The 12,787-nt window shown below is 52.3% G+C and overlaps 1 protein-coding gene across 4 annotated transcripts in view; it reads left to right on the forward strand.

Moving 5' to 3' along the window:
- Window positions 1-12,787, forward strand: part of MPRIP (myosin phosphatase Rho interacting protein) — a 70,249-nt gene that overhangs the window by 47,322 nt on the left and 10,140 nt on the right. For all 4 annotated transcript variants that reach the window (XM_010570361.1, XM_010570360.1, XM_010570363.1 and 1 more), the window contains 3 exons: window positions 2,438-3,023; window positions 3,937-4,053; window positions 7,074-10,943. In XM_010570361.1, coding sequence (XP_010568663.1) covers window positions 2,438-3,023; window positions 3,937-4,053; window positions 7,074-10,943 — 4,573 coding nt within the window. The remainder of the gene's footprint in view (window positions 1-2,437; window positions 3,024-3,936; window positions 4,054-7,073; window positions 10,944-12,787) is intronic.

Consider the following 12,787-nt stretch of genomic DNA (forward strand, 5'->3'; position numbering starts at 1 on the left):
GGGTGCGTGTGCCGGCCGCCCCGAGGCGGGGGGGGGGGGGGGCAGATGCTGCACTGCTCCCTGCCCTCAGCAGTGCCCTGCAGTCTGCAGAGACGCTAATTACACTCTGCTAACGATGACCGTGCAGATACAAAATACCCACAAGAAAGAAGGTGGCTGCTTCAGCGCTGGGTCCTTGTTCAGCTCGTGGCCCCAGTGAGGCTGAGCTCCCCAGTGCTCCCCCAGTTCCCTGCAGGCTTTGTGTGCTTCTCGCACGCTGCTGCAGCGTGCTCGGCTCGCAGCTTGCACCACTCCCACAGCCACCCATATTAAAAAAACGAACTTTTTGTTTTGACCTATAAATACCATTGCGAGGCAAAGACACCCCCCCTCCCCGCCGTAATGTGAATTAATTTGTCTGGGATGGAGGAGATGTGAAATGCTTGAGCAGAATTAATAGCCATGGGGTATTTGCAGGAGATGAAATGAGAAACTTTGGGTCAGTCTTCTGAGTATCTTAACTCAGTTCCCAGCGGCCGTCCCTCTGCTCCCTGACACACATCCCATGCCCTTTGGAAAGCAACAGAGGAAAAATGAGCTCGCAAGAGTTGTCACCTCTAGAAATGCCGAGATTCTTCCATGTGATATTTAGAGCAGCATAATTTCTGTCTCTCAACAATGTCTGAGGGGCCCCAGGACCCCTTTTTTTCCTAGCACTTTTCTCCATTTTAAGACTCCATCTCATCCCCGCTTTACTTATTTAAAATGCAGCTGTAATCACTAACTGACTCCAGATTGAGCGCCCGGCTGTGGAGTCATGCAATATCTTCTAATGGTTGAGGAGTGAGGAGGTTTCATCGTGGTGCCTTTTGGGTTTATTTTATTAGTTGCAAGTGACAGAGCTGAAGAAGGAATTATCTCCAAGCTGGTTTTAGCCTGTAACTGCCAGAGTTTCTTGAAACCCAGCTCTGCTGAGCCCGTGGTTTGATCGTGGATGAAAGTGCATCGGAAGATACTAGCCCCGGACCCGTGCAGAGTCATCTCTTTGCTCCATTCTTTGTTTTGGGCATATGCACATACGTGAGGTTGTTGGCTGCGGGAGCTGGGGTGTGTTACCAAGGCAGGAGGAGAAGCCATGTTGCTGCTGCTCCCTCCTGGTCGCAGCAATCTCAGTGCATGCGGTCCCGTGGGTCAGAGCCCCGTTAGCGGTGATCCGCCTGCAGCGAAGGGCCTGGGGACCTGCTTTCCAGCTCTTCCCACTGCGCCCTTCTAGAAAGCTTGTGGAGGCTGCGCTGGAGGCTGGAGCCCGGGGGGATGCTGTGGGTGTACTGGAAGGGGGGAGAGCTAGGAGTCAGCCTGAGCAGCAGGGCTGTGCCTCGGGAGGCATCTCGGGGGCTTCTGATAGCAAAGAGGGTTCAGCAAATGCCTGCCGCTCTCTCAGGATGGGCTTCCTCTGCAAAGTTAGCATACTGCTATTTTCTTTTTTTAATTTCGATCTGCATGTTACAAGGCTGGCATGTCTACGTTTAATAAGCTAATACTGCATTATGGATTATCCTTAGGTTGGAAACGGTATTGCCTTCCCCTGTTAACTTTCCCTGCTTGATGAGTATGTTTCCCCTCTCAACCTACCACCTTCTAACTCAGCACTAAAAATCATTCCTTGCTTGAGAAACCGGCATTTTCAGTGACTTCCATGGTGTGCTGAATAACTCTTGCTCTCCTTGCTGCACCGACAACTGCACATACGGTGTGCAGCCCCCGTGCCGGGGCGGCTGCCCGTAAGGCTGGTTTCCCCGGGGGAGATCTGTGCCTTCAGTGCAGATAGTGGCACGGAGAAGTTTTCGACCCGTTCATAACCCCAACTTTGCCAAGCTCGAGGAAAAACTTCCCCCTGTTACCCAAGACCTCTGGGAGCTGCTCTGTGCCTCTCCGCCCCGCAGCTCTGAAGCCAGACTGACTTTGGTGGGACTGGTGGCATCTTCCCCGCAAGCACGTGATTATGGCCGCATCGACCGGCGTGTGTGCATGGAGTCCCAGAGCTGGTGGGCCCCGGAGGAGCTTTTGAAGCCTCTTCCCCACCTGGCACGACGGTTCGGGGTCGCTGCCTCGGCCACAGGCTGCTGCTGAGTCGTGGTTGCCGGCCCTGGGGTGGCCGCCGAGGAGATGCGAGGTCGGGATCGGCTGCTCTCCGGGGGTCCGGGGGGTGCCCAGGAGCAGCCACGGGGCCGCTTGCACCATGGCTTTGCACACCAGCGTGATCCCCGGGGAAGGGCAGCGGCGGCTCCTGCACCCGAGAGGTGATGGGAGGCGGAGGGGGCAGGGGGGGCACCCACGTGGCATTGGCTTGGGCTTCCAGCAGCCCCTTTCCACCCAGCTCTTCAAGGCATGCGTGGGAGTGCCCGGCCGTCTGGAGCACCCACTGACGCTTCCCTTCACCCTCTCTCTGTCCTCGCAGCTCCCTGCCAGAAGAGAAAAGCAAAACAAGCTCTTCCTTCGAGACTGGTCCAAAGCCGAGCGAGAAGCCGGATGCAGAGCAAGCTGAGCTGGACCCGGAGCAGAAGCGGAGCCGTGCCAGGGAGCGCCGGCGAGAAGGACGGTCCAAGACCTTTGACTGGGCTGAATTTCGCCCCATCCAGCAAGCCCTGGCACAGGAGCGTGCAAACGCTGCAGACTCCTCCAAGAGCGGCTCCGCCGCCTTCCCCAGGGATGCCAGTGCCACCGATGCCGACCCGGGAGAGCTGGAGCGGGAACGGGCCCGGCGGCGAGAAGAACGGCGCAAGCGCTTCGAGATGATCGATGCCGTGGACGGGGCAGGGTCGGAAGAAGCACTGAGAATGGAGGTGGACCGGATCCTGCCCGTCCCGGTGGACATCAAACCGCAGAACGTCCACGTGGAGATCGAGCAGCGCTGGCACCAGGTGGAGACCACCCCGTTGCGGGAGGAGAAGCAGATCCCCATCGCGCCCCTGCACCTCGCCCACACCGAGGACCGGGACGAGGGGCTGACAAAGCAGCACTTGACCACACTGCTGGAGAAGGAGGTAAAGTCGGGTGCGTGGGGTACAGGCTGCCTGCCGAAATGGCCTTCAGGCCACTGCGGGAACTGTAGGAAGCCTGAGCAAGGCTTAAAAAAGATGCGTTTATTCCTGCTTCATAATAGCAACGAGTGGGGATGCTGTAGGTTCCCCTGGGCAGCTGGCAGGGCACAGATCCACGTCCGTTCCCGTTCAGCCCTGCTGACAGCTTTCATGTTCCCATGGCTGCAGAAAGGGCTGTTCTTGCAAGAGTGGTACTTCATTACCCCCTCCCAGCCAACGCTTCTGTTGGTCGTTAGCCAGCCTGCCTCTGATGAGATGGGTACGATTGATGTGTATCAGCCAGACTCTAAATTCAAATTCATAATTCTGTCTGCCTCTGCAGCTGTAGAGATTTGGGTCTTCAGTTACGTCTGCAAAACTATAAACTGGCTTGAGTTGTAGCACACACCACAAAGGTTCCCTTTTTGTGGAGCATACATTAAACAATCTTATGATTTTAGGAAAAGAAAGGAGACTCAGCTTGCTTGGAAGAGGTCCATGCCTGGGATAACAAAGGTGGTTGTTTGTTGGGATTAAGGTGTATTAGCAGGAATGAAAGGGGTGCAGGCGTGGAGTAAGCAGGAGTATCACCGATCTGAACCGGGCTGGGATTTGCTGGGGTCATGCCTGGCACGAGCTGGTGCCGTTCATCCTTTGCTGCAGTGAGCTTTAGGAATTAAACTAACGCGTAACTTAGTTCTTTCAGAGGGGAGGGATTTTGCCTGGCAAAATGAAATCCAGATCCCAGAGCAGAGCAAAGCAGTGGTGCCATCAAAAGCCCCGTTCATTCTGCTCTACATCCCCTCCATGCTGCTTGCTCCTTATGGCTGACCCCCTGCCCACTCCCTGGACGCTGTCTTTGTTCGTGTCCTTCCAGCTGGAGCAGAAGCAGAAGGAGGCCCTAGAGCTCCTGGAGCAGAACCGGCACCTGCAGGACCAGCTGAAAGTGGCACTGGGCCGGGAGCAGAGCGCCCGGGAGGGCTACGTGTTGCAGGTAGGAGAGTGAGGAGGAGAGAGGAATCCGTCTTCCTCTGTGTCCGAGGGGGACCTTGGTGGGCTTCAGTCCAGCGTGTTGGTGGGGGCATACTGGTTGACGCAGAGGTGTGTACCACTGAGTGGGCTCCACGATATTTGACCTTCTTGCAAATATTGCTAATTCTGTAGCCTTACCAGGATCATCTGCTTAACAAAACCTCTGGTCTGGGATGCAGTAGACAGAAGATAGCATTACCTACTAGTGTCCCCAAGGGAAAACAAAACACAGCCATGGTAGACAGATGGGACCTCAGCGAAGTCCACCTCTGATCCATCCTATAATGTGTTTGCTTATGCAACAGCTGTTTCCCCCTTTCTGTGCCCCAGATATTCCCCTCAGGCAGTGGGGTGCCCATAAGGCTTTGTAAACATCTAGTAGCCCAGCAGTTGCTCCTGGCTGGGGAGTTTGTGTGGCGGTTACATGGGCAAGCACAGCACACGCAGGTGTATCTCCCAGGCATCTTCCCCTCAGCCAGAGTGGGATTTGCACAGGGACGACCTGTTGTCTTGGATCACTTTGGTGGTTTCTTCTGTTTCAAGATACCTTGCCTCAGCAACGCCTAGAAGTGTGTTTTGGAGGTTCTGGCAAAAGAGGCGAGATAGTCTCTTAGGAAGCCTTTCCTCCCCTCCTCCAAACAAAATAGACTTTCTCCAGCCCTTTCTCTGGGAGCATCCGTGCCCAGAGGAGCCATGATGCCTGCAGGGCAGCTTCTGGCTGCTCTCATGGGTCCGTGGTCCTGTTTTGTGCAGAGGCAGCATTTTGACCTGCTCAAATCTACTTGGCCAAACTGGCTCTGGATTGAAGTGGCCGTGCGTGGCCACATGCTGCGCTCCCATGGCAGCAAACCTGGTGTCAATGCTGAACCTTTCCTCCTTATTTCTCACGGGAGAAATTGCCCTGAAGAAGTTACACAGGCAGTGGAGCCAGCCCAGGTTGGGGGGCATCTTGCCTTCCTTGCTGGTGATCTCCTTGGAGGAGTTATTAATGCATTTATTTCTGGAGTCCCCAAGCTGACAGTGCTTGCTCGGTTGGAGGAGTTCCATTTTCACTTGCCAGTGTTGGAAGAGTAACTAACTCCCACTTCCCTGGGGCAAAGGCATCCGACCTCCCTTTGTCTGGAGCCTGAAAAAATCAGGGAATGGGGCTAAAAGCTGGATGCCAAATCCACTGTCAGATTGGCCGTGTTGAAGTTGGCCGTAGCGCCTCAATAAGAGGAGGGGGGGCAAGAGGGGAAGTCTGCAGAAGGGCTGAGCAAATCATTACTCCAGTGAGAAGTGACCCAAACGTTGACCTAGAAGTTGGAGAGGGTTTTTGGAAGGGTTGGAGGCTTTTGCTTGCTCCAGTCTAATTGTTCTGGGGATTTCCCTTCTGTTTCCCCGGGAACAGAGGGATTAAAGTCCTGAAGCAGAAGGGAGTAACCCCACCAAACCCTGCTGGGGTGGAGGGAGTGGAATCGCTGGGGGAGTTTCTGCAGCCCCAAACTGCGAGCAAACATCACAACATTTTTTTTGGACAGACCCTCTGAATTTTATGTGCCCCCCACCTCCATCATGCCTAATTTCAGAGAGGTTCTTACATTGTCCACGGGGAGGGACGATGAAGGAGCCTGACTGCTGCCAGCCCATCCCTCTGGAACTGCCCAGGGGGGCACCAACCCCTCCTTGGCAGCATGAGCATCCCTGTACGGACCCCCAACCACTGCCCCGACATAAAAGAGTGCACGTTTCGTAAGGCAGCCACTGAGATACCCACCCCGATGCATGTGCCATGCACCAAAGCCTCTCCGGCCTCGTGTAACCCCTCTCTCGCTCTGAGCTTCCTCGGGATGGGGTACCCCAACTTCGGAGCGGAGAAACGGCGGAGGCTCCTGCTCCTTGCAAAGGGACCGGAGACAACCCCTGGCTCCGATCACGGCGGGCGGGAGGGGTCACGTACTAACATGTCCCGGGCGGATGTTCTTGCATGTTTTTGGTGTAAAGCATGAAATTTAACTTAACGTAACTGAGTGTCACATCTGTGGGCTTTCCTTATCAGCAACCAGAGTACAGCAAGGCAGGCCAAATTCCTAGGCTTAACGCTGTGCTTCTCTCGCCTCTTCCTGTCTGTGTATTTTTTTTTAAAGATACATAATTTCTGTCGCCTTTTGCATGACTCTCTCTGTGAGTTTTCTCTTTGCATGCTACATTGCTTTGGTTTGAATCTCACAAAGGTTGGTTTCTTTTATTTTACATTCTCATCACACCTTTTCCCTCCCTTCACTTGTCGGGCTTTTTATTTTGTCCTTTGTTGGTTTTTTTTGCAGGTAGAGAAATTAGATCCTCCCTAGTCTTAAACTTTAGCATAACAACATCTCTTTAATGCGATGAGCAGCCACTAAGTCCTGTCTGGCAGTCACAGAAATGACATCGCCACGCCGGCTGTCCTGTCTCCCTGCGTTTGGGTGCGATATGATGTCATTTGCTGTCACCTCACTTCCTGTTGTTGCTTTTGGTCGGTAGGACTGTGTTACCTGAACTGTGCACTTTTTGTTTCACAACAAAACGAACAAACACACTAAAAAAGCAGTTCCTTTCTTCTCGACCTGTTCCCATCCCCTCCTCCTTCTCACCCTTCCCATTTTTCTCTTGTCCGTCTGTCTCTGTTTTACTGCTGGTGTTTCTTTTTCATTGTTTTTTTGGTTCTATTTGATTTTGTTTTTTTTTTTCCTTTTAGCCTGTTACTGTACAGCTGTTTTGATGTTGTGGTCCATGTTTTCTGTTACTGGAAAGCAGTTGTCGCTCATTAAAAAAAAAAAAAAAAAAGTTGGTTAAAACAAACAAAAAAAATTGTTCCAAGAACAAATCATCCCAATTGGAGCATGTGGGTAGCAGCCAAATCGCTGCGAGGAGCTTTTCCGTGGCCTGCCTGGCCAGAGGTGTGACACTCAGAAGGGAGAGCGAAGAGTGTTACTAATCTAGTATTTAATCAATTTTTTTAAGACCGAGGTGGCCGCCTCGCCATCAGGTGCCTGGCAGAGGCTCCACAAAGTCAACCAAGACCTCCAAAGCGAGCTGGAAGCCCAATGCCAGCGTCAAGAGCTGATCAATCAGCAGATTCAGTCGCTGAAGCGCAGCTACGCCGAGGCCAAGGACGTGATCCGGCACCACGAAGCCGAGATTCAGAGCCTGCAGGCGAGGCTCAGTAACGCGGCGGCCGAGCTCTCCATCAAGGAGCAGACCCTGGCCAAGCTCAAGAGCGACCTGAGGAGCGAAAAAGAGAAAGCCAAAGAGCAGCTGGAGGAGTGGCAGCACGGCGAGGCCACGCTCAGCTCCCAGCTGAAGGCCAGCGAGCAGAAGCTGAAGAGCGCGGAGGCTCTGCTCCTGGAGAAGACCCAGGAGCTGCGGGACCTGGAGATGCAGCAGGCTTTGCAGAGGGACCATCAGAAAGAGGTGCAGCGGCTCCAAGACAGGATCGCGGACCTGAGCAGGCAGCTGAATGCTAGCGAGCAAACGCGGATCCTCATGGAGGAGAAGCTGCAGAAGAATTACGAGGCTTTGCTGGAGAGCTGCGAGAGGGAAAAGCAGGTTTTAATACGGAGTCTGAAGGAGGTGGAGGATAAGGCCAACGAGTACGAGAACCAGCTGCAAAATAGAGAGCAGCAAATGGAGATCCTACAGAAGGAGAAGCTGAGTGCAAAGTTTGAAGGCAGCGAGCTTGTCCACCAGCTGGAGGAGCAGCTGGTGATGAAGGAGGCCAGCATCCAGAAACTCGCAGAGCACATCAAGGAGCTCGAAAGAGAGAGAGATCAGATCAAATGTCGGTTCCACGAGCTCATGAATCAGGTTGCCGAGTCAGATAACGAAGTTGCAAAGCTGCAAGCAAAGTTGAAAATGGAAGAGACCAACTATCACAATCTGGAACAATCATTCGAGGAGGTGTCGGATCAGTTCCAGGGTGTGCAGAAGGTGCTGAAAGAAAAAGAAGAAGAGCTGAGACACGTTAAGGAAATGCACCTGAGAATTGTGGAGAAGAAAGATCAAGATCTCAGTGAGGCTTTGGTTAAAATGGTTGCTTTAGATAGCAGTTTAGAGGAGACTAAAATAAAGCTAAAGGCCAAGGAGGAGGCTTTAAAGAAATTAGCTAGTGTTGGCACAGGTCCATGTACTGAGGAGGCAGAAGACCTTGGCCCCAGTCTCGAGGCTGACGAAAGTCATCCATCCCAGCTGGGGCAGCCTCTGCAAACTCAGGATGTCCTCCCAGCTCTGACTTGCGCACTGAAGGAGGAGGAGGAGGAGGAGGTTCTTGAGACCAGCCAGAGGCAAGCGGAGGAATTCGGCTCCCCATCCAAAGCTGTAGAGCTCCAGGACCAAGAGCTGGTTCAGAAAGCCTTAGCAAAGCCTGATGTAGGAATCATGGGGGCCAAGAGGCAAAGAATCCGTTTCTCGAGCATCCAGTGCCAAAAATACATCCATCCGGATGGATCAGAGAAAAACTGGACAAGCAGTACCTCTTCAGACACGAGCCAAGACAGATCGCTGTCTGAAGAAAGCATGTCATCAGAGCCAGCTCTTGGTTACCCATCGTCAGGAACAAGCGACTCTGAGACCTATCTCTCAATCATCCATTCCCTAGAAACTAAACTTTATATTACAGAGGAAAAACTCAAAGATGTAACGATGAAGCTTGAAAGCCAGCACGGCCATAATCAGGAGACACTCATCGCCCTCCACCATCAGTGGGCCAGCACAGAGTCTCAGCTGCGGGAACAACTTCAGACCAGCTTATCCCAAGTCAGTGCTTTGATCTCACAGCTGGAGAGTGAGAGGCAGGAAAAGTTCAAGCTCATAGAAAATCATGTTAGCGAGCTGGGAGGTTTCCAAATGAAAAATGATCAAGCGCTGACTTGCTTAGAGAAGTGCAGGGAGCAACTAAGATCTTTGCCCAAATCAGACAAAGAAAAAGAGTGTGATTTGTTCCTTGTTACTCTGTCCAGCATGGAAACAACCTTATCAAATGCAATCCAAGCCTTGAGAGGGGCGCCAGTCCCCTCGGAGTATCAGCAGAGTGAAAGCCTTATCGTGGAAAGCCCCGCTCCAGAAGGAGGTTTTTTGGGAGAAGAGGAGCACGTCTCCAAGGAGCAGCGAGTGGAAATGTTTGACGCCGGCCAGCTGAGATGGCTTTCTGAGAGAGTGGCATTTGAGGCCTCTCTCATCAACCAAATAGCGGAGTCTTTGAAAAGTGCAAGCTCTGAGATATCTCGGCTTCTGAGAGAGATCCAGGGAACAGCTGAGGTGGTTTTGTTGGAGCCGGCAAATGTTTCTCATACAGCCATCGATTTGGCCAGCGTCCTATCTAAGAAGCTGCTGCTGGAAGGGGAGTTCTGGAGCCAGGTGGAGGAGCTGAGAGTGCACTTGAGCACCAGAGAAGGAGAAGCCGAGGGCAAAACAGAAACAACAGGTTTGGGCTTTTCTCCCTGTTTTCTCAGTGCTGTAGCAGACGCTACATTGATCAAGGGAGAACTTGGGTTTGTCGCACAGAAAATGAGAGAATCTTTTCATCAGAGATTAAAAACAATCGAAGAAGACCTCCATAATACCAAAACAGCTCTCCAGCAGCATAAATGCATGTTGGAGGAGATCATCAAAGCATACAGGACTCCTGATTTTGACAGAGTTATGCACCAGATTTCTGAAGCACTTGAAATTCAAAAAGATGCTTCAGAAAGAACCCAAACCTCCTGGGACGGGAGCTGTCTCCAAATGGTGCCGTGTCAAGAATTAGCCAAGGTGGAGGAGATGGGCAGCCTGCCAGACCATAGTAGTGAAGCTCTTGTTTCCATTCAGGAAGATCTTGCCCAACAACTAAAGGACAAATCAAATGTTCTGAAGGAGATATCTGTTGCCTTACTCTCTCTGCCTCCTGAGGAGGCAATGAGAGACTGTCAGAAGCTCCTGAAGATATCTCAGAGTCTTTCATATCATTCGTGCATGGGAGACCTTGAACAGTATTCTTCTTTGTTAGTCCACGATGCAATTGTTCAGGCTCAGGTTTGTTATGCCGCTTGCAAAGTCCGACTGGAGTACGAGAGAGAGATGAAGTCCTACAAGGAGTCCTTACAGAGCATGGACGCGCTTTGCCAAGAGCGCGTGAAGACGGTCTCTCTCCTTCGGGATGAGTACGAAGACTTGCTTAGAAAGCAGCAGGGTGAGTATGGCGAGGTGATCGCCATGCTCGAAAGGGAGAACGCCGATCTCAAAGCAAAGGTGTCCCAGCTTGACAGTCAGCGAAGGCTCTTGGAGGAAGAAGAGCGTAATCACAGCAAGAGCTTGAGTGAGTTACAGGGACGGTACGAGGAGGAGATCCGAAACGTGATAGAGCAACTCAACAGGACAGAGGATGCTCTGAAGGCCGAGAGGACGGAGGGCCTCAACCAGCTGGATGCCATTGTCCGTGACAAGCAGAACATGGAGCAGTATCACCTGGAGCAGATGCAAATGCTGGAGGACAAGTTCCAAGCCAAGATCAAGGAGCTGCAGGTCATCCATGGCGAGGAGCTGCAGGCGCTGCAGGAGCACTACAGCCAGAACCTGCAGCGTCTGCAGGAGACCCTCGACGAGTACCAGAGGCAGCACCCGGAGGTGTCCCCCGCGGTGGGTCCGGGCGGTGGGGACGCCTGGGCGGACGGTGAGGCGGGTGGCACCGGGCAGGGTCCCGGCGATGACCCGGACTCCATGCACGGCCTGAGGGAACGCATCCAGGAGCTGGAGGCCCAGATGAACGTCATGAGGGACGAGCTGGAGAACAAGCATCTGGAGGGGAACGCGTCCACCTTGAGGGAAAAGTACCAGAAGGACTTTGAAAACTTAAAGGTCTTGATAAGTTTAACGCTTTACGCTTTCCACAGCTGAGTGTAAGGGAGGGTCCGTTCGGTCCCGGGGTTTGCTTGCCAAACCAAGGGGCATCCCCCGAAAGAGCCAGCATGCCGAAGCGAGCCCCAGAGTGTTAGAAAGGCCTCTGTAAAGCATGGCATTTTCCTTTTCTCCATGCTGGGGTATTCTAAATGCATTGCTCAGGGCTTGGGGGGGGTTGATTATTGGAGGCGGTCTCTGCGTGTAGAGGGAGGGAGACTTTCAAAGTAGTTTGATAACGTCACACTCTCTTTCAGTATGAAGACCGAAGTGTTTCTCCTCATATTCAAGGCGTACATTTCATTCGTGACTTCCCTTTAAAAGCATTCCTCAGCTCTTGTCTTCCCCAGTCTGATCAAATCTCCAGTTTGTCTCTGCTGCCCTCAAAAATGCAGGATGAAATGGAAACTTAATGCTTTGAAAATGTATGTTCCTGGGGGAAGTAGCTGCAAACGGATTCCAAATTCTGTAGCAAAGCAAAGCTCCTCTGCATGAGGCTGCGAGGAGAACGGCCCTGGTGGTGTACACCAGTGATTCTTTACACAACAAACAGTGCACAGTTACGGGAAACCCAGGCTAGGTGCAGGAAAACCCAGTGGCAATTGAAGTGCCATCATTCGGATTGCTCCACCAGTCAGACTGGCGGTAAAACTAACCTGAGATGGTACAGTGTCTAAAAAAACCTCTTGGGTTTGGTGTTTCGCTTTTGATCGGAGAGCATTTCCAGTTAGGAAGTGGGTTTAGGGCAGCAGAGGACTCTCGGAAGCACCAAGAGAGGCTTCCAGGTTGAACAGGCAGCCGAAAGGGCAGCGATGCAGCCCGTGTGCAGAGGCTTTCATGGAGCAGTTGTTCTTCAGAGTCAGCAAAAACGTGGGAGAGCTTGCTTCCAGCCACGAGATCCTCAGCGGGCATTTGGGCTGGGGGTAAAGCGTGGCTCAGCTCCAGCCAGAAGCTGGTTTTAGCCTGGGGAGAGCAGTAGTTCTGCTGCATCCCATCAGGCGCGAATCGGGAGTCCAGGGGAGGGAGAGCTGCTGGGGAGATCGGAGTGAAGTGGTGGTGTTCACTGAATGGTGTCTCTTCCATCTTAACCCTTAGGAAGGAAAAGCCCCTCTTAAACCCCCTGCTCAGGTCAGCGGGACACACAGGTAACACCTTGTCCTATGAACCAGGCACCAAACAGGGTCGCTTGTACCGGGGGATGTTCTTGCTTTGCCAGAAGCAAAAAGGCAAGAACCAAAATAGAGGCTGAAAAATAACAGTAGGGAATGAACCTGACCTCCCACCTGTGTTTTCAACTTTGCTCTACCAAAACTTGCAGTTTGCCTGGTGGGAAGGCAAGCAGCGTCTTCTGGGCAGAGGGGTCCAGGAGGAGAACAGGACGAAGCAGCCTGTTTGTGCATCTTTGTAGGAAGCAGAGGGACAGACAGCAAAATAGAAACTTCCCTTGGTTAGAAAGCTAACCAGCTGATTGCAAACCTGTCCAATTTATAGGTTTAAATGTGCTTGATTCTTCTCTTCTGATGGAGAATGTAACACCAGTAACAGGAGATACTGGTTTGTACATGTTCAAATGTCCTGGATTTATAGCAATGCATTTACAATACATTAAATGCTGACTCTACAGCCAGACCTATGGAGGAGCATTCACCATTTTCCTCCAGCATTAGAGGTGTAATGAAGAATCCTGCAAGGCTGCTTTGTGCCACTCTGTAGTCAGCCAAGTCCAGACAGGTTCTGGCACTGAGTTACGAGGTTCAAAAAAAACCAAGGCTGAGAAAGTGAAGAATGCCTCGGGATTAAAACTT

Source organism: Haliaeetus leucocephalus, unplaced genomic scaffold (assembly GCF_000737465.1).
Source record: "Haliaeetus leucocephalus isolate CR32 unplaced genomic scaffold, Haliaeetus_leucocephalus-4.0 Scaffold295, whole genome shotgun sequence".
Taxonomy (NCBI): domain Eukaryota; kingdom Metazoa; phylum Chordata; class Aves; order Accipitriformes; family Accipitridae; genus Haliaeetus; species Haliaeetus leucocephalus.